Source organism: Balaenoptera acutorostrata, chromosome 20, assembly GCF_949987535.1.
Source record: "Balaenoptera acutorostrata chromosome 20, mBalAcu1.1, whole genome shotgun sequence".
NCBI classification, from domain to species: domain Eukaryota; kingdom Metazoa; phylum Chordata; class Mammalia; order Artiodactyla; family Balaenopteridae; genus Balaenoptera; species Balaenoptera acutorostrata.
In genome coordinates, this window is record NC_080083.1 from 52,933,143 (window position 1) to 52,954,305 (window position 21,163).

General features: G+C 47.8%; 2 protein-coding genes across 23 annotated transcripts in view; both read right to left on the reverse strand.

Moving 5' to 3' along the window:
* Positions 1-12,959, reverse strand: part of ENDOV (endonuclease V) — a 36,657-nt gene extending 23,698 nt beyond the window's left edge. For 5 of the 13 annotated variants that reach the window (XM_057536358.1, XM_007185821.3, XM_007185824.3 and 2 more), the window contains exons 1-7: positions 12,844-12,959; positions 12,355-12,526; positions 2,820-2,902; positions 2,424-2,611; positions 1,447-1,559; positions 502-570; positions 30-158 (exon numbers count right to left, since the gene is read on the reverse strand). In XM_057536358.1, coding sequence (XP_057392341.1) covers positions 30-158; positions 502-570; positions 1,447-1,559; positions 2,424-2,611; positions 2,820-2,902; positions 12,355-12,526; positions 12,844-12,899 — 810 coding nt within the window. In that variant the 5' untranslated portion in view covers positions 12,900-12,959. Of the gene's footprint in view, positions 1-29; positions 159-501; positions 571-1,446; positions 1,560-2,423; positions 2,612-2,819; positions 2,955-12,354; positions 12,527-12,843 lie in introns of those variants that run through there. The other 8 variants (XM_057536359.1, XM_057536361.1, XM_057536360.1 and 5 more) reach the window with 8 other exon arrangements.
* Positions 12,960-16,158: 3,199 nt separating this feature from the next.
* The window catches only part of RNF213 (ring finger protein 213), a 115,771-nt gene continuing 110,766 nt past the window's right edge, over positions 16,159-21,163 (reverse strand). For all 10 annotated transcript variants that reach the window (XM_057536349.1, XM_057536355.1, XM_057536353.1 and 7 more), the window contains 4 exons: positions 20,170-20,364; positions 19,645-19,734; positions 19,373-19,551; positions 16,159-18,129 (listed from right to left, as the gene is read on the reverse strand). In XM_057536349.1, the coding sequence (XP_057392332.1) occupies positions 17,976-18,129; positions 19,373-19,551; positions 19,645-19,734; positions 20,170-20,364 (618 nt within the window). In that variant the 3' untranslated portion in view covers positions 16,159-17,975. The remainder of the gene's footprint in view (positions 18,130-19,372; positions 19,552-19,644; positions 19,735-20,169; positions 20,365-21,163) is intronic.

The window sequence follows — 21,163 nt, forward strand, 5'->3', positions numbered from 1 at the left end:
CTAGCCTACCCACCTGGCAGCCCACTCACCTGGCGCACGGGCTCCGGGATCCGAAACTTGCAGCAGCCATGGGTCAGGCGCACGGCTGCCTCCAGGCTCATCTTGTGGCCCACAGAGACATAGAGGGGTTTGGTGCTGTGGTCGTGGCTCTTCAGGGCCTGTGACAGGGAGGGTGAGGTCAGGGCACTGGGCAAGCTCTGTGGGCTGGAGGACTGACATGTCCTGGGTGGCGGCGGGAGCTTGGGAGACTGGCAGCACCCTTGGGGCACCTTCCTGCTGTTTGTCTGAGGGACAGGGTGGGGCGAGTGAGGGCCCAGAGGCCCCCTCAGCACAGTGGGGGAGGGGAAGAAATAAAGATGCAGGGTCAGCCAGAGTGGCAGGAAGATAGGAAGAGGTGGACGGGTTCTGGGGCGTGCACGTACGTGGGTGCTGACCCCTGGCCCCCTCTGGCCCTCAGCTGAGGGGTCTGCCTCGGTGGGGTGCAGGCCCCTGGCCACTCACCATGCCCAGGACGGTCCCGGAGCCTCCCATCAGAGGAAATGAGTCTCCTCCAGCCTTCAGGAGCCGTATCTGGAAAACAGAAAAAAGACTTGGAAAAACACCTTTCTTGGTGAAAGGCTTGAAGGCAAGCCTGCTCACTTTTAAAACCTGAGCAGCCGCTGGGCAAGGAGATGGAAGGGCCCATGGCGAGTGGACCCTGCGTCCAAGCGCGGCCTGCAGCACCGTCTCACCCTGACGAGGTACTCTCCTCCCCACTCTGCAGCAGAGAAGAGGCAGCAGCCCGCCCAGGCCCCAGCGCTGCAGCGTGGAGGCGCCAGGCTGGTGCACACACAGGGCCACAACCCACTCGAGGCCACTTCCTTCCTGCTGCTTTCTCTCCTGCTACAAATTTGAGCACTTCCGATTCAACCTGACAAACTTTTTGGAGTGGTGGTGGTGGGGACTGGCCCGTTGGGTGGGTCAGGGGACCCTGTCAACTCAACAAACAGGCACTCCACACAGGCATGGGGGAGCTGAAAGGAGGAGACAGATGCAACTGACCCGTTCTCAGAGCTGGCCGTCCAGGTTAGAGAGCCACGTGTGTCACCAGCTCCCGCCAGAGGGGGGCCCAGAGGAGGGAGATGCCCCAGGCAGATGGGGGTGGCACCGCAGGCGGAAAAGTACAGAGTGTTGTACAGGCCCCAAATGCCCGGTCCCCGATACCTGGAGGCTCTGCCCCCACATGGGGTGCCGCAGCAGCACGCAGGCAGGGGTGGAGAGGAGGCAAGTGTGCGCCCAGAGGCTGGGAGAGGAGCTCCGAGTCTCCCGAGATGACCCACCACCCACAAGGAACACAAGGCGCGCAAAGAAAGCTGGTCTTCCTCACTCCAGGCCAGCAATCCAGGCTGGGAGGAGAGCGTCCCAGGTGGAGCTGGTCTGCAGCGGGGCGGACTCTGGCCCCCTCACCTTCTCCTTGTGCAGAGCGTTGTTCTCCAGCCCATCCACCTGCAGGAGTTTCTTGGCCACCCCGATGCAGGGCAGGTCTGTAAGGACACCAAGGTGGCAGGCTACCCCAAAGCCTGCAGGGGCAGAGGAAGATGAGGCTGGGGAGGTGAGGCGATGAGCCCAGCAGTTTAGAGACAGTGTGGGGATGGGGGCCACACCAGAGCCTCGCTGAACTTTTCTATGTGAGCAGAGGCCTGTCGGTGGGCAAGGACTTATGGGAGAGGGCTCTAAGCCCCACCCTGACCTCGGACATGGCCCTCTACCCTGACTTCCGGGCTGGCAGGCTGGGTGGAGGACGCCTCCCCCTGTTCTGACAAGATTAGGAGCCTGATTATAATTAGTGTGCTCACATGCTTCACCTGCTTCTTTCATTTCCTGGCACCTTTCATCCTCCCCTCCCCTTTGTGGCCACCTTCAGGCCTCTCCATCTCTGCCCTTAACTCCCCCAGAACTTTGGGGCTCCTGCCAGGGGGCAAGGATTGCAGTGACTGGGGTCCAGGCCCAGGGCTGGCCTGCTGGTCCTGCACTAGCGTCCAGGGTGGTTCTGGGCCCACAGGCTCCCAGGGCCGGGGCTAAAATCACAATGCCACCCCTTCCTGACTCCCTCTGCCGCCCAACCCCCAGGTTTGTATCTGAGGGTAAGACAGCCCCTCCCCCTTGGTGGTTCTCCCCGGGTCAATGTTCCAGCACCCAGGTGGGTGTGGGTTTCCCTGTGTCGGTGGGGAACAGGCACACCTGTCTGTTCCTGTTTGGTTTCAGGCAAGGGTCTGTTTAGGACACAGGGCAGGCCGCCAGTGGGACAGGCTAGCTGGGCTCAGGGCCTGAGACTTCTGGAAGCGTCAGGTCCAAACTGGATGTTGGTACCTGAGCTGGGCCAGCAGAGGCGGTGGAGGCAGGCAGGAAAGGGGCAGGGGTGAAGAGAAGTAGGGGCTCCTTACTAGGGGGTCTTGACAAGGAAAGCAAGGCCAGAAGGAGCTGCAAGGCCAGGCTGGTGGCAGAGGGCCTGGGGCCTGGTGCAGGCGGACTGCACCCCTCCTGGTCCCTCGCTCTTACAGCCCTCTCGGGCAGTCTTGGGAGCAGGATTACCTCGGTGGTGGAGCACCCCATTTCCATCCACAAAAAGGACCTGGAAGAGCCACAGGGGAAAGTCACAGTCAGCTGAAGTGCCCCTTGCCCATCAGGTTGGGGCATCCCAGAGCAAGAGGAGGGGCCCAGCTCTTTAGGTCTGATCCCTCTTGAGGCAAAAGCACTTCTCCAGGAAGCTCATGGGATCTCTCCCAGCAATGGGGCGGGGCCTGTGGAGGGCCTTTCCTCCAGCCCAGTGAGATACCTGCCTGGGGCATGAGGCGGGGCTCCTTCTCCCGCAGCTGCTGCACCGCGTCCACCAGGAAGGGCACTTCTCGGAAGGCCAGGAAGCCTGACACGTAGGGGGCTGTCAGGCTCACCATGCGACAGTCCTCATACATCACCTGCCACCAGGCACCCAGGTCACTAGGCACGCGCGGCCCTGGCCACCTCCCCCGCACCCTCGCATGCCCTTGGCCCTTATCTGACAATCCCTGTCACTCCCTCTGTCTCCCAGGCCCACCCCCAAGTCGCCCCCTTCCCTGCCTCACTATCTGGAGACAGGTGATCCACCCTGCAGATGGGCAGTGGGGATTCAAATGCTGCCATTTCAAAGGTACTGGCCACACCGGGTCTGTATTAGGCCCTCCCCTATCGCCTCCCCACCCCACCCTGCTGCCAGGCTGTTTGGAGGTTCACAGAAGACAAAGCACAAGAAGCACCTGTGAATAGACACCATAGTGCCATGTTAGAAGGGGCCTTGGGGAAGAAGAGGCCAAGTCTTCATAGAAGCTACAATAGCAAGAAGGGCAACTCTGGCTTTAAGAAAAGAGATTACAAATATTTCAGAAAAAGGACAGGCACGATCTCAGAGTGAGGCAGTTTGGAAGAGAATTGGGTCCCAAGGGATGGGAGAGTCCAAAAAGAAAAATTCTGAGGCTGCACCTGCAAATAACCCCAGAGAGAGAAGAGGGGATACCCCTGGGGATATTGTGCTAAAAGGCCTGGCTCACGCTGGGAGGAGTGGGGGCCAGGAGTCTGCTGGGGACCACCCAGAATTTTCACACGCTCTGGCAGACTGTTCTTCAAACTGCAAAGTCCTAACAGCATGGAAGAGGAGGCCCTGTTGGTACTTGATTAGAATGTAACGGACCCACTCAGAGCACAGGATGGCAGCCCTAAGCCCCTTAAACCTTGAGTTTTCATTACAGCCAGACCCGCCGAAGGTGAGAACGTTTCCCACTAAGCACACATTCTCCAGAACCTTCGGATGTCCTGGGTTGTTACTGACCATCCCACCCACCCCCGAATCTCTTGGTGATAGCTTTCAAAATCATACTTCCACCTCTCCCTTGAAGCTAGGTCATAATGACGTGTCCCTAAGTGAAGGGATTACTCTAATAGCATGGAGGAAGGGGCTCGTCCTTCCAACATTTTTATCAGTGACTCACAGGAAACTCATCAAACTGCCAATGACCTAGAGTGGGCAGGGTCCAACCTGATGACAGACCAGAGAATTCGATTCAGTGAACCCGGCAGGCTGGAGTGCTGAACCCCATGCAACAGGATGACTCTTAACGGGGACATGAGTGAAGTTCAAGTGTGGCCTGAGTTCCCACAGGATGATGGTGGCTGCTTATGTTTGAATCCCTCTGCACAAGCTCCAGGAACCAGAGATCCACAGGAGAGGAGGTGAACCCCCTGTACCCCATGCCCACAGCGTAACTGGGAGACAAGCCAATTACAAGCAACGGTGTGCACCTACGGGCGGAAATAAACAGCCCAGACTCACAGAGCCAGCTCTGGGCCCCTCGCCAGAAAGGCAGGTGGGGAAGGGGCAAGGGTAGGGGGTGTGGTGGGGCCTAGTGGTGGGGAGCCTGATGGAATGAGACCTGGGGGGCAGCCCCAGCCTTATCAGGAAGATGCTGCTCTGGGGAGACACAGGTGAGCCCTGGGGGCTTGTGGAGAAGAGAGCGAGGCCAGAAGTGTAAGGTCCTTTGGAAATGAGAGTATCAAAGAATCAGAAGAGACACTGGCCGTCTTTGCTTCTGAAAAGGATGCCATTTATTGGCACGACTATACTTCACTGTCCCTCATGATTTAAGAAACCCATTGAGGCACCCAAACCCCTGGCCCTTGAGTTTCCTGTTTAAATATATGTATATATTTAAGGCCGCATCGTGTGGCATGCAGGATCTTCCCTGCAGTGGAAGTGCAGAGTCTTAGCCACTGGAACACCAGGGAAGTCCCTAACTACAACTTAGAGTGAACAGAGAACTACAAGAACTCAGAAGGCAATGATCAAACCTTGTGAGCTGATGAAATGCTGCCCCCAACCAGTTGTGCAGCAGAGGTAAATTAACTAAACGGCAGACAGAGAGCACAACCTGGCAGAAATAAAAACAGAAACAGAAAAAAACCTGACAAGACAGAAAATCCAGCATATGCATGACTGAAGAAGAGAAACAAAACTATGGAGCTGAAATAATAAATATAACTAATACTTAAAACCACAATCTAAGAAACGTTCCAAAAATAAAAGAAGATCTGACCCAACATATTGAAAGACCCAAGTGGGAACTTGGGGAAACTGACATGGAAGTCAACTCAAGATGTTATCTTAGTGAAGAGCCACCAGAAGGCAGACAGCAGAAGAAGAACTACAATCCTACAGCCTGTGGAATGAAAAACTGCATTCACAGAAAGATAGACAAAATGAAAAGGCAGAGGACTATGTACCAGATGAAGGAACAATATAAAACCCCAGAAAAACAACTAAATGAAGTGGAGATAGGCAACCTTGCAGAAAAAGAATTCATAATAATGATAATGAAGATGATCCAGGACCTCGGAAAAAGAATGGAGGCAAAGATGGAGAAGATGCAAGAAATGTTTAACAAAGACCTAGAAGAATTAAAGAACAAACACCTAGAAGAATGAAAGAACAAACAAACAGAGATGAACAATACAATAACTGAAATGAAAAATACACTAGAAGGAATCCATAGTAGAATAACTGAGACAGAAGAATGGATAAGTGACCTGGAAGACAGAATGGTGGAATTCACTGCTGCAGAACAGAATAAAGAAAAAAGAATGCAAAGAAATGAAGACAGCCTGAAAAAACCTCTGGGAAAACATTAAACACACCAACATTCATATTATAGGGGTCCCAGAAGGAGAAGAGAGAAAGGACCCGAGAAAATATTTGAAGAGATTATAGTTGAAAACTTCCCTAACTTGGGAAAGGAAATAGCCACCCAAGTCCAGGAAGTGCAGAGAGTCCCAGGCAGGATAAACCCAAAGAGAAACACACTGAGACACACAGTCATCAAACTGACAAAAATTAAAGACAAAGAAAAATTATTGAAAGCAACAAGGGAAAAAGGACAAATAACATACAAGGGAACTCCCATAAGGTTAACAGCTGGTTTCTCAGCAGAAACTCTACAAGCCAGAGGGGAGTGGCAAGATATATTTAAAGTGATGAAAAGGACGAAGCTACAACTAATATTACTCTACCCGGCAAGGATTTCATTCAGATTTGACAGAAAAATCAAAAGCTTTACAGACAAGCAAAAGCTAAGAGAATTCAGCACCACCAAACCAGCTCTACAACAAATGCTAAAGGAACTTCTCTAAGTGGGAAACACAAGAGAAGAAAAGGACCTACAAAAACAAACCCAAAACAATTAAGAAAATGGTAACAGGAACATACTTATTGATAATTACCTTAAATGTGAATGGATTAAATGCTCCAACCAAAAGGCACAGGCTCGCTGAATGTATACAAAAACAAGACCCATATATATGCTGTCTACAAGAGACCCACTTCAGACCTAGGGACACATACAGACTGATAGTGAGGGGATGGAAAAAGATAGTCCATGCAAATGGAAATCAAAAGAAAGTTGGAGTAGCAATACTCATATCAGATAAAATAGACTTTAAAATAAAGAATGTTACAAGAGACAAGGAAGGACACTACATAATGATCAAAGGATCAATCCAAAAAGAAAACATAACAATTATAAATATGTATGCACCCAACATAGGAGCACCACAATACATAAGGCAAATGCTAACAGCTATAAAAGAGGAAATCGACAATAACACAATAATAGTGGGGGACTTTAACACCTCACTTACATCAATGGACAGATCATCCAGACAGAAAATTAATAAGGAAACACAAGTTTTAAATGACACAATTGACCAGATAGATTTAATTGATATTTATAGGACATTCCATCTGAAAACAGATTACACTTTCTTCTCAAGTACACACGGGACATTCTCCAGGATAGATCATATCTTGGGTCACAAATCAAGCCTCAGTAAATTTAAGAAAGTTGAAATCATATCAAGCATCTTTTCCAACCACAACGCTTTGAGATTAGAAATCAATTACAGGGAAAGAAACGTAAAAAACACAAACACATGGAGGCTAAACAATACGTTACTAAATAAACAAGAGATCACTGAAGACATCAAAGAGGAAATCAAAAAAATACCTAGAGACAAATGACAATGAAAACACAATTCAAAACCTATGGGATGCAGCAAAAGCAGTTCTAAGAGGGAAGTTTATAGCAATACAATCCTACTTCAAGAAACAAGAAAAATCTCAATAAACAACCTAACCTTACACCTAAAGGAACTAGAGAAATAAGAACAAACAAAACCCAAAGTTAGTAGAAAGAAAGAAATCATAAAGATCAGAGCAGAAATAAATGAAATAGAAAGAAAACAATAGCAAAGATCAATAAAACTAAAAGCTGGTTTTTGAGAAGATAAACAAAATTGATAAACCTTTAGCCAGACTCATCAAGAAAAAGAGGGAAAGGACTCAAATCAATAAAATTAGAAATGAAAAAGGAGAAGTTACAATGGACAGCACAGAAATACAAAGCATCGTAAGAGACTACTACAAGCAACTCTACGCCAATAAAATGGACAACCTGGAAGAAATGGACAAATTCTTGGAAAGGTATAACCTTCCAAGACTGAACCAGGAAGAAACAGAAAATATGAACAGACCAATCACAAGTAATGAAATTGAAACTGTGATTTAAAATATCCCAACAGACAAAAGTTCAGGACCAGATGGCTTCACAGGTGAATTCTACCAAACATTTAGAGAAGAGCTAACACCCATCCTTCTCAAACTCTTCCAAAAAACTGCAGAGGAAGGAACACTCCCAAATTCATTCTATGAGGCCACCATCACCCTGATACCAAAACCAGACAAAGATACTACCAAAAAAAGGAAATTACAGACCAATATCACTGATGAATATAGATGCAAAAATCCTCAACAAAATACTAGGAAACAGAATCCAACAACAGATTGAAAGGATCATTCACCATGATCAAGTGGGATTTATCCCAGGGATGCAAGGATTCTTCAATATATGCAAATCAATCAATGTGATACACCACACTAACAAACTGAAGAATTGAAAACCGTATGATTGGACTTCCCTGGTGGCGCAGTGGATAAAGAATCTGCCTGCCAATGCAGGGGACACGGGTTCGATTCCTGGTCCAGGAAGATCCCACATGCCACGGAGCAACTAAGCCCATGTGCCACAACTACTGAGCCCGCATGCTGCAACTAAGGAGCCCATGTGCTGCAACTAAGGAGCCCATGTGCCACAACTACTGAGCCCGCATGCTGCAACTAAGGAGCCCATGTGCTGCAACTAAGGAGCCCACCTGCCACAACTATGAGCCGGTGCAACCAAATAAATAAATATTAAAACACCACCACCACCACCATATGATCATCTCAATAGGTGCAGAAAAACCTTTTGACAAAATTCAACCCCCATTTATGATAAAAACTCTCCAGAAGGTGGGCATAGAGGAAACCTACCTCAACATAATAAAGGCATATACGAGAAACCCACAGCAAACATCATTCTCAATGGTGAAAAACAAAGCATTTCCTCTAAGATCAGGAACGAGACAAGGATGTCCACTCTCACCACTATTATTCAACATAGTTTTGGAAGTCCTAGCCATGGCAATCAGAGAAGAAAAAGAAATAAAAGGGATACAAATTGGAAAAGAAGAAGTAAAACTGTCACTGTTTGCAGATGACATGGTATTATACATAGATAAACCTAAAGATGCCACCAGAAAACTACTAGAGATAATCAATGAATTTGGTAAAGCTGCAAGATACAAAATTAATGCACAGTAATCTCTTGCATTCCTATACACTAAAAACAAAATATCAGAAAGAGAAATTAAGGAAAATTAAGAAATTAAGGGGAGGTGGGGCCAGTGGTGGTGGTGGGATGAATTAGGAGATTGGGATTGACATATATACACTAATATGTACAAAATAGATAACAAATAAGAACCTGCTGTATAAAAAATAAATAAATAAAATTTTAAAAAAATGTATCTTAGTGGGAAAAAAAAAAAGTAAACAGCAACATACTGGACCCCCCTCAAAAAAAATCTCCACAGTAATCATAATCTACTATCAACAGCAACTATAACATAACACATGTCAAAGTTTTACAGATCAGAGCAAAATACAAAACCAGCTTTAAGAGACATATGGGGACAACTGGGGAAATGTGTTATGGAATGGGGTTCAGGTGGTGATGGAATAATGTATGTATATTTTAAGGTGTGATAATGACGCTGCCATTATGTAGGAAAATATCATTCTAGGACAGGTTTGCTGAGCTGTCACAAGCTCTAGGAGGCACTCTTGAATCTCAGTGCGCGCACACACAAAAGACCACAAAATCAGTTGAATCTTAAGCAGAGGGTATACAGGTGTTCAATGTATTATTCTTTCAACTTTTCAGTATGTGCACATATTTTCAAGTTAAAAATCTGGGAGAAGGGATGAAATGAGAGAGTAGCACTGACATATATACATTACCAAATGTAAAACAGATAGCTAGTGGGAAGCAGCAGCATCGTACAGGGAGATGAGCTTGGTGCTTTGTGACCACCTAGAGCGGTGGGATAGGGAGGGTGGGAGGGAGGGAGACGCAAGAGGGAGAGGATAGGGGGATATGTGCATACATATAGCAGATTCACTTTGTTATACAGCAGAAACTAACACAACGTTATAAAGCACTTATACTCCAATAAAGATGTTAAAAAAAAATTCTGGGAGAAGGAAAGATCAGTTGTATAGTTAGCGTGTGGGCATGATCTGGTCAGTAATCTTTGTGAAGATATGCAAGTTTCAACCTAAGCTGGCGTTGTGCATTAGGCCCACCAAACGGTTGAACCAAAAGGCTGAACTGCACTTGAGGTACTCGATTCAGTTCTGGGTGCTGGATGTACAAATGGGCCCTGCTCACTGAGGGCAGGCTGGAGGGAAAGCAGCAAGTGAAGGAGCTGGAAATCACCTCCGTGAGACTCAGGAGAACACAGGACTGTCTTCAAATAGGAGGGTAGGAAAGGTTTGTCCTGTGCTCTGCACCTTAAGGCAGAAGTCACAAACAACGAAATTTCAGCTCCATGTGGAAAAGAACATACGAACCAGGCTTCCAACTATGGAATGGGCTCTGGTGTGAGGCCATGATTTGTCAGGGATGGTGAGGAAAGGATTCCTGGCTGTGCTAAAGGGAGACCAGTGATTCACAGCCTGGCTTTGCTTTGGAATCACAGGAAAGATTGTTTAAAAATGTAAATATCAGTAAAGGGAGTGGGGCCCTGGAATCTTTTTTTTAACAACTTTATTGAGATATAATTTACTACCATAAAATTACCTGAAGAGTATAATTCAACGCTTTCTGGTATTTACAGAGTTGTGCAACCATTACCATAACCCAATTTTAGAACATTTTCACCACCCCTAGGTAATTCTTATACCCATTAGCAGTCACCCTCCATCCCACTCCCTAGCCCTTGGCAACCACAAATCTACTTTGTGTCTCTATGGATTTGCCTATGGAATCCATATTTCTAAATGCACTTCCAGGCAACTCTCATTGCATAGATCCATGGTTGGGCATTTGGGAGTCACTGGACCAGACTATTCCAAGATCATTCCCTAGTCTAAGCTTCCATAGCATAGGATGACAAGTGCTGACTACATCCAAGTAGCAAGCACTTTGCTCAGTGCTGGGGCTCCAAAAGAAATACAGTATAACCCTGCCCTTCAGAACCTACAGATAGTGGGAAAACCAGAATATACCAATAACTTTTCTTTGAGGTAAGGGGAACTATTCAAAACTATTATTGCAATGAGGGGAGGAAGACTACTGCAAAAGGAGAGTGCTCTGTTAACAGGCTGTAAGATCTGCAAGTACTTCCTAAACTGATAACTTTAATACAGTGTGCGAAGTACTGTAATAGCACATGCATAAGAAACAGGCCTAGGACAGAGACGAGGGGGTGGTTAATTCTGCAGGTACAGAAAGGTATAGAGCAATAGGAACAAGTGAACTGGGTCTTGAGAAGCGAGAAGTCATCCTCAGAATTAACAGTGGTTTAGCATTTAATTTTTGAGGGCTTACCACACGCCCATTATGCTAACTGCTTTCCATGCATGATCTCAATTATTCCTCACCAAACTCTGAGTCAGGTATCAATATATTTCTGCTGAATTTTGACTAAAGGATCTTCCAAGTAAAGCACAAAGACGCTGAGGCAGGAAGGTGGTAGCTTTGGGAGCAGGCAGAGGAGCAGGGAGGGGGAAATGCTGAAGCTGCAGAGCAGAGGTTTCCTCGTCAAGCTCTTCTTTAGCCAAGGCTTCCTGAGCTGTTGACTCCAAAGGAATCGTGGGCACGCTGTTCATTCATTCACGTATCTATTCGATCGTCTTCTATGTGTCAGGCATTGAACTAGGTGCAGAGGCTACAACCGGTGGGCAAGACAGCATGGTTCCTACCATTGTGGAGTTTACATTCTGGTAGGAGAGACACACAGGCCAATTCCATCCCAGTGTGATAAAGAGGAATGAGAGGGTGCTGAGAGCAACTCCTGGTCTTGCAGGACGAAGGGGGGCTTACTGGAGGACCTAAGAGATGAGGAGGAGTTAGCCAGGAAGAACATTCCAGGAGAGGAAACATCACTGCTAAGGTCAGGCAGGCAGATACAGCAAGGCATGTTTGAGGAAGCCAAAGGCCTCCGGAGTGGGGAGTAGGGGAGGAGCGGGTGGTAGCCAGAGGTGAGCCTACAGGGAGTTACGTTAAGCAGGGGTCAGATCACGAAGGGCCTTTATGCCTTGTCCGTGAGTGTTACTTTTATTTACCATGAGATCACAGGATAGGCACTTAAGTGTCTTAAGTGGACTAGGTGGTGACCTGCTCACATTTGGTTTTTGGAAAAATTGCTCTGATGGCAGCATGGAGAAGGGACCCAGGAAAGATTCTGCCTGTCACCTACAGGAGAGGTGACGGTGGCACAGCCAGGGAAGGGACAGCAGCGATGCAGACAAGTGGATAGATAAGACTCCAGTGATTTTAGGGGGGAGAAAAAATGGAGTTCGTGTGTGACCTGCTGTGAGGGGTCTGGGAAGACAGAGATTTCCAGCTTGGGCAACTTGGGGGTGTGTTGCTGTGGGTCGCTGACATGGGGAGCCCAAGATAACGGCCAAACTTGGAGATCATGAGTTTATTTGGACGTAAGTCACAGAATGACTTCAGATTTTGTCCCCTATCCTCTTTTTTTCAAAGGCTTCCCAATTCATTAATGAACTCCCACGAAAGGAGAAGCGGGGTTCTACCCTAACACTGTTCCCTGTCCAGAGCCCCACCTCTCTCACTAATGCACCCCGGGGCCCAGCGGAGCGGCCCCTGGCCAGCGTCCCCCCGGGGTTACCTCGAGCTCAGGGTAGCTGAGCACCACCAGGGAGGCGCAGGCGCTGACACTGTCGCCCTTCACAAAGGACACATCCACGCCCCCGACCCTCTGCAGACCCGAAAAAGCGGGGTCCCGCTGCCACGCCTCCGTGTCCCGGTCCACGACAAGTGTCTTCAACAGGGCTTGCTCCCTGAGGGCAGAAACAGGTCCAGCGGGCAGCCCAACCCAGATCCCCCCACCCCGCGGTCCGGCTGCGGCCGCCCACACGCGGAGCGTCCAGGCCCGGGGGTCGGGGCTCTACCCGGGGACCCTCCCGGTCTCACCCCCTCCCTTCCCTGGGACCCAGACGCGTCGCCGGAAGCTACAGCTCCCGAACGCCCTTTCGCCCTTTCGCCGGAAACGGTCGCAGGCCCCCGCGGCCCCAAGCCGGGGATTACGAGGTCGGAGGTCCCCGCGGAACCTCGTCGCTCCAGTCCCCGGGTCTTACGCGTCCTCTGGCCCCATTACCGTTTCCAGAGCGACAGTGTTTCCTCCGCCGGCCTCCCAACCACCTTTCGGGCCATGGCGCGGCCCTGAGCGCCCCTTCCCGTGGCGTCACTTCCGGAGCGCCGCGCGCAATCGCCGGACCGCGTCGTTGCCATGGCGGCGCTCGGTGGGGGTCCGGGGCGTCGCCGCCTCGTGGCCGGAGGGCCTGCTGGCAACCAGCGGCTCGGGAGTAGTGGCCGGCGACCATCAGAGTCAGCTTTTCCCCGCAGCCGTGGGGGAAGGAAAGTGGTCCCCGTCCAGGGCCCCTGACAGGATCTGAAAGTTACACTGACAAACAGATCTGCAGGAGAAAAGCACGTGTACACATTTTACTGAATTTCTACACGTACATGGGACCTTTCACCGGAGAGTGGAGACCTGAAGAAGTGACCAGAGCGGTAAGCTTTATACCTTTTGGATAAAGAAACAATGAGTTTGTGAAGAATTGTTAAGGCAGAGGGGTTTGGGCTGTGGGTAGTAAATGGTGAAACCGGATGGAGGTTTGCTCACCTTCTTGGCCTTAAACGCCCTGTCTCTGGTGATGAGAATGTCTCTCTCCCTCCTGGTACAGGGAGGGGACCTTTCACGTGGGAGATTTGGAGTGAAAAATGGGAGAAGCAGGAGTGATCTTGCTGCTAGTGTGTCCTGAACGCCATCACCAAGCATCTGCCGCTTACATGGCACCTTGACCTCCGTTTCAGTGACTCTTTTTGAGGACAGGACACAGTCCTTAATGGGGCCAGACTCGTAAATTTGACCCGGTGGATCTTGGTGAGCAGAAAGACTTACTACGGACAACCTGTGGAACATTGACTGACCCCTGCTCTTCAACTGAATGAAGAGTAATTCCATTCTCTTTGTGCCAGGTGTTGTGTGAGATGCTGGGGTTACAGCTTCCTCATGGTGGAACTGCAATTGTGTTAAGTGCTGGAGTGAAAATAATATGGGAGCATTTCAAGGTCTGAGGTAGCAAAGAGGTTGGTATATTTGATGTACTGAAAGGCAGCCAGCTAGGCTGAAGTGTAGCGATTTAACCTGTGGTTTATATTCTACTAGGGGAATTAAGAGAAGTATATGGATAAGTAATCTAGTCTGAATATAGACCTCAAGAGGAAAATACAGGATTGGAGTCTGAGGTTCAGGAAAAGCTTCATATGGCATTTGACCACTGGCGGCAAATGGGAGAGCCAAGATTTACTCTGAGGTCCATCTGGGCTGTACTGTGTGTCAGCCTTGTTGTGTTACAGAGCAGTCAGGACACAGAGGCATTTCGATTTAGTAATCAGGAGTCATTCACTCCACAGGAGTCACTCCATCTCCACAGGAGGCAGTTACTGGGTGCTGAGGAAGGAGCAGTGCTCTGGGTTGAGGTTCTGATGTGCTTCAGGGTACAGCCGTGGTGATGGGGAAGGAATGCTGGGGAATGTGGAACACTCCAAGTGGGCCTAGGTGTGAAGGAAGGGGAGCAGGGTGGAAGGCAGGCCTTTATAGGATGTGCAGTCGCAGGGGTGGCTTCCATGTGCTCCAGCTGGGCCCTTTCCCCTCCAGTTTCTCTCTGCTCTTGCCCCAGATGGCTTCCCGAAATAATCCCAGCTCCTCAGAAGGAAGCACAGTCCTGCTGTCCCCGGAATACACTTCAGTCTGATGAGGTTTGAATCTTATCAGCATTTGCTTTCTTGGGAGAAGGCACTTTCCTGGTGTTTTTGCAGTTGGAAATGAGATTCATAATGTTTGAGCACGGGATTAATTAGTGAAGAGAGGGATTAGAAAGAGCAGGAAGCAATAAAAATGCTAATCATGGTCAGATGGATTGTTATTCAGCTCAAGGCCTCAGGCTTTCTTCTACCTTCTCATCTAGTGTCTCTCTAGGCCCAGCTGATACAGCGACCTTACACTTGGCGCGAACATATGAAGTCAGAGATATAGCAGTGCCCTTGCGTGGGGCTGGACATGGGTAGCTTTACCTACTGGGCAAAGCCCTTTCTTCACAGTGATTGTTTATCACTAGAAGTTTTTTTCCGGGTTGGAATTGCCTGAACCTAGGAGTGACTGAAATAGCTCATGACTTGTCTCAGTTAACACGTGACGAAATCCTACAGCCATTAATGAAAGGTAAATAATTTACACACATAGTAAGGTCTCAGAAAGAAGGAGACAGTGATCAGTTGTGAAGATTTTCAGATTAAGTCATCACCAACCTAGTGAATGTTTCTTCCTGGGCTGAAAGCAGACAGAACTGTGGAGCAGGAAAAATCCAGAATATGAATGGAAACGAGAATGAGTAGGCAGGGCTAGAGGGGAAGGTCAGGGTCAGTGAGGAGCTACTGAGGAAGGGAGAGTAGGTGGACTTGACCCAGACGCTGTGGGGAAGAAGACACGGGGCGGGGGGCACGTCTCCTTCGTGAACCAGCGCCTCTTCTCCTTGCTGCGGTTCCAGACCATGGGGTTCTCTCCTGGAGGAACCTCTTCATCTTAGAAGAGGAAAATGCAGTTTTCCCCTAAAGCAGTGTTTTGCCACTGGAACGAAAGTGGGCTGCTGGAAGTTTACTGTTTCTCTCTCATGTCTATTTCCTTTTCCTGAGGTGCTGTTTGCCCATCCCACAGCCCAGCCCCCTGACAGAGTCAGCTGTTACTCATCATTGGCTGGAGCTCTGCTATCCTCCAGGAAAGTCCTGTTAGGCAGGGAGTGGGAGGGCAGCCCTCTAGGATTAAGCTTTAGCCCCTGAGCCTGGCGACTGGGGAGCAGTGTGAAACTCCACCTCAGCTCTCCTGTCATTTTGTCCACAGGAAAAGTTTACCCTGTCACATTCTAAACCAGAGTGTATGTTTTCTGTCAAGAACCTTCCACTTTGGGACTTCCCTGGTGGCGCAGTGGTTAAGAATCTGCCTGCCAACGCAGGGGACACGGGTTCGATCCCTGGTCCGGGAAGATCCCACATGCCATGGAGCAACTAAGCCCATGCGCCACAACTACTGAGCCTGCGCTCTGGAGCCTGTGAGCCACAGCTACTGAGCCCACATGCCACAGCTACTGAAGCCCATGCGCCTAGAGCCCAGGCTCCGCAACAAGAGAAGCCATCGCAATGAGAAGCCTGTGCACAGCAACAAAGAGTAGCCCCTGCTCGCCACAACTAGAGAAAGCCCACGCACAGCAACGAAGACCCAACGCAGCCAAAAATAAATAAATTAAAAAAAAAAAAAAGAACCTTCCACTGTATGGACACCCCTGCAAGGACATCTCCACGAACACATGAAACCATTCCCCAAAGCCTCTTCCCCAGAGAGGACTCTTTAGCAGCAAAACTCAAGTTTATTAAAACAGCTATGACAAGTATAACAAAGTTTACATCGGCCTGTGCTAGGCCAGTGTTTTTCTGTACAAACAACAAGATAATGCTAGATAATGACAGTTAACACTTTGAAAGCATAGCATACAAAACAACGTATCTTCATCAAAAAAAAAAAAAACCTTCATAAAAGTGGGAAAAAAAATTCTCCCTCCCACCCACCAAAGGAGGTCTTCACAGGCTGGCCAGCTCCATCCCAACTCTGAGGTATCAAAGGAGTTCCGAGTGCAAACTGAAGGGATGAACAAGCAACTCCCCCACTCTCACATCCATTAAACGCACAATCCAGCTGATATTGTGGCAGAGTGCCTTTGCATGGAATGATTCAACAATCATAGGTTACTACATGCAAGTGGATACTGTATCAAATCCTGGATTCCTGTGCTCCCCTTTATCAAACATGGTGAAGAGAAACCAAAATAATGGAAATGGAGCACGGATTCTTCTACGGCTCCCTCCAGTGGTGCTGAAGGGCCCATGGTGTCCTTGGCGAGCATTTTCTATTTTTGTAGCTCTCCCCATTCCATGGGCCCAATTTCAAGTTGATTGAGTCATCATCTCATTCAGAATATGTATGAAAAGACATTTACCTCTGACTTGTAAACAACTGTCATCCCAGGGCTAACAGGTGCTGATCTACCTAGGAATAGGAATTAGTCCAGAGAGGTCAGAAGCATCAAGTAGATTTTGAAAAAAGGGCACAACACAGTGAGAAAAGCAGCACAAGATCAGGGTGTGTTGACTATTCTTTATTTCCTTTTTCAGAAATGTGACTGGTTTCATATTCTCTCTGAGTGTTATTATGCCTTGGCTGAGACCCAAAGAAAGGACCAGATAGTCATACACTTGGGGAAATCAAGACCACACTAAGAGTTCATGTTTATTTGGCAGAATGATAGAGAGGCAAAAGCTTCCCCAAGAAATGCCAGAACCATGCCTTTGATCCAAATTTACACTGATAAACTTTCATTTAGAATTTACTAGAATACTAGAACTGGAAGGAAATCAAACTAAGACACTGAAAAGTGTCCTTGACTCTTGGCCCAGCACTCTTCACAATGAAAGCCTGTGGGCTCTGACCCTTGAAATTTGGCAGTGACTCATTTGCAGGCTTGGGTGAGGGCTGGCTAGTTTGGCCTCACGGCACTCACATAATGCCCTGACTTGTATTTGTGACAAGACAAAAAAGAGTCTGGCACTTTTTCATATCTTCTTGGAAACCTAGAAATATTTGTACAATTCTCTGAATTTAAAGGAATGGAAGAAAGAAGAAAGCCAGATTCTCGTTTGTGAGTGCAGAATAAACTAGAAAAGAAGACAAATTAATAACCCCATTTTCCCTCCCTGTCACTATGTAGTGGTCTGAGGAAGAAGGGCCTCGTGGGCTGGGTAAGTGCATGGTAAGAAGCTAGGACATCTGAGGCAAAGGTTCCTATATGTGAAGCTGAGAAGCTATTTTTTGGTCTCTCCTGGAATGCAGAGGATGGTGGTTTGTTCTAGTTTCATATAATCTTCAATTCTCACCTCCTAATGAACGGTATTCAGAATATGAGAAGATAGTTTCAGAATATACACATGTTCCTGAAACAGCCTGGCTCTCAAAGAGTTGTCAGCCGGACAGCACATCTTGGTCTCAAATTTAGTACTGTGCCAATAGCTTTCCTTCTAAGCACGCACAAAGGCGATAGCCCACCAAGGAACCCATCCCACCAGTGAGGAGGCAAGAGCCTTCTCTGCCCAAGTCTCTTGCAGAGATAGAAAATGATTCTATCTTGTTTGTCGATTCCGTTTCAGTTCAGCAGCCATTTTCCACACAGAGACACAACTGGACAGCAGTATCTCTTCTGGGAACTGAGATTCCATTTCGGGAAGAATTTCACTCTCTTTAGTCTCCATGTAACTCACCAGCGTGTCTCTCAGGCTGAAAAACCAAGGAACAAGAGACAGCGTTAAACAGTCATGTGACATAAGGAGACCATCACTGGTCACTTTTTCAGGTCGTCAGAGAACCAAAGTGCTCGTGAAGGCCAGAAATAACGAGTCAACCAGCTGCTGAGTTACTGACCTGGCACTAGAATCCTGGGTCAAGGTTCTAGTACATCCCTGCTGCTCCCCACACTGCAGTGCACATACCCTATGGGATGGAGCTCCCCTTGATAGGGGCCCCGTCAGATGGTTCTAAGCACTCTAGTAATACATCTGCTTTACAAAAAAAGCCTCGCCATTCAGAACAAGCTTATATTCATGTTCATGATTTGTTGATTTGTTCATGATTTGTATCCAGTTCATGATTTGTATTAACAAAGATCGTAAATTCTCTAGAAAAGGGATCTTCTTTCCCTACACTAAAAGTCCAGGATAGTAAAGACTTCTTGAATAAGTTCGAAGAATACAAATGTAAATAGGCATATGCCATATACATAATGGAGGAAAATAGCAATTACAAAGTGTGTCGGTGAGGAAAACTGGAGTTTGACTTATCTATTTAGAAAAACAGTAAAGCTAAATCCCTACCTCAGGCCACACATAAAAATAATTGGTTAACAAAACAAATGTAATATATAAAACTATAAAAGCACAGGAAAAAACATGGGAGAATATTTTATAACCTTGGGATAAGACTCTTACAGGTATATTTTTCCTATAGAGTCCTTGTAGGAAAATTCTGTCAGATTTGGCTTTATAAAATTAAAGATAGAGCATTTGTAACATAACAGATAAAAGATTAAGAAAAAGACAAACAGCCCAAAAGAAAAATAATCATAAGATATCAAGAGGCAATTTGGAGGAAGATATACAAATGGCTGATAAATATTTTCAGCTTCACCAGTAAATAGGAAAATACAAGCAAAAATGAGATACCATTTTTGGGCCATTAGATTGGTAAAAATATAAAAGACGAATAATATCCAATGTTGGGTATTCTTATACATTATACATTGGCGTAGCTTTTTCTATCAAATTTAAAATGCACATCTCTCTGACGTAGGAAGTCCACTTGTTATAATGAGAATATATGACTTTTTTGCAATTGGTAATGGTAAATCAGCAGGAAACCAATTTCTGCAGTAACATAAGAATGATTTTCATGTCTGTGGAAGATCTCGGGAGACGTGGCAGAATGTTGTGTGTGTGCCTCGCTCAGCAGGCTTACAAGCCTGTACCTCCATTCAGGGTTGAAATTCTCCGCGGTCTTGGGGTTCTTCAGCTTCAAGATCATCATTTCGTGAAGTTCCAGGAGGAAGGCATCCAGGCCAATCTGATTCAGGAAGGTGTTGAGCAGCTTAACATTTTCAGGGCTGAGATCAACTTTGTACCTTGGACTGATTTCCCCAAATGGCTCCTGGAATGAAATAACAACACATGACACACGGCAGCCTGGGAAGGGAGCGTGCGGCTCCCTTGGTCCAGGTGGACAGGAAGAGGCCAGACTCACTTTTCTCAGTCGAAGCAGATGTTCAGACTTGTGGGCAGAGAGGAACTGCCAGAGGGAGATGGTGTGTTTTAACTGGCATCTGTTTAAGGCCTGAAAGAGAACAGAACTCCTGAATAGGAGGTGCTGTTTTCACTTGGCCCTGCACTGATTCCGCCTCCCTCACTGTGGAGGCACCTCTGCTTCGTCCACTAATTCCCTGCCTCATCTCCAGAACGTCTCTGAAAGCCCTCTCCCCGCTGCAACATCTCGGGGTCCACCAGCGGCATGCAGTTTGCAGGCACGCCTCTGCATATTTGTGGCACTGAGTCTAGATTCTTAAGTTCCGAGCACATCTCCGCCTTTCCCATCAGTGTGTTCTGATTACACTGTGGACTGGCTGGGGGAGGGGGTGTTCTTGCCTCCCCTCCTTTTCAGGGGCTGCTTAGATCAGTACTCCCTGGGTGGTGGTATCCCAGTAGGAAGTGGGGAGACGATGGAGGGGGACAATGCTGATTTCCTTTGGAGAGAGGCTGACATGAGACCCACCTTTGAAACCTGTGAGGCCTGATCACCCATCCGCAGCATGTCTTGGATATACACATTTAAGTGCATGTTTGGATCGCCCCCAGCTGTGCTCAGAAACCCCAACGTGACTTCTATGGCAGACAGAGCGTCACAGGCATCGCTGTAGGACTGCAGTTGTCCTCTGATGGCACTGATGGCCACGTTGGGGAGGGGGCTCTAGGAAGTCAAAAGCAGGATAGAGTTCATGGTTGGGGGGGCTTCCTGTGCACTGCTACTTGATAAGAGTGCTTACCTTCTTCACTGCTAAGGCCACAAAATGGGACAGACTCTCTAACTTAAACAGCAGTAGGACTTCCCTGGTGGCGCAGTGGTTAAGAATCCACCTGCCAATGCAGGGGACACGGGTTCAATCCCTGGTCTGGGAAGATCCCGCATGCCATGGAGCAACTAAGCCCATGCACCACAACTACTGAGCCTGTGTGCCGCAACTACTGAGCCCGTGTGCTGAAACTACTGAAGCCTACGTGCTCCACAACAAGAGAAGCCACCGCAATGAGAAGCCCACGCACCACAATGAAGAGTAGCCCCTGCTCACCGCAACTACAGTAAGCCCGCGCGCAGCAACAAAGACCCAAAGCAGCCAAAAAACAAAAAAAAAAACAAACCCAAAACAGCAGTAGTTAACACTTGGTGCTTGTTAAGTGTCAGCAGTATTTAGGTATGTTACAGAAAGAGAGATGAACTCACTGAATCCTCAAACTAACTTTGTGAAGATATGCATATGGACATATACATACATACAAACCACACACATATACGTCACACAGACACCCCCCCCCCACACACACAACACACATAAACCAGAAAAGCAGGAATAAATAAGTTCTGTGGACCTTTTGCATCAGCATACACAGTCATGACATCATTGCTAAAAAACTACAAGCACAAGATTTCAATCTGTTCATACTCAACAAGAAAACTTCTGCTGATCTGCTGTCCTGTTTGCCCTCTGGAA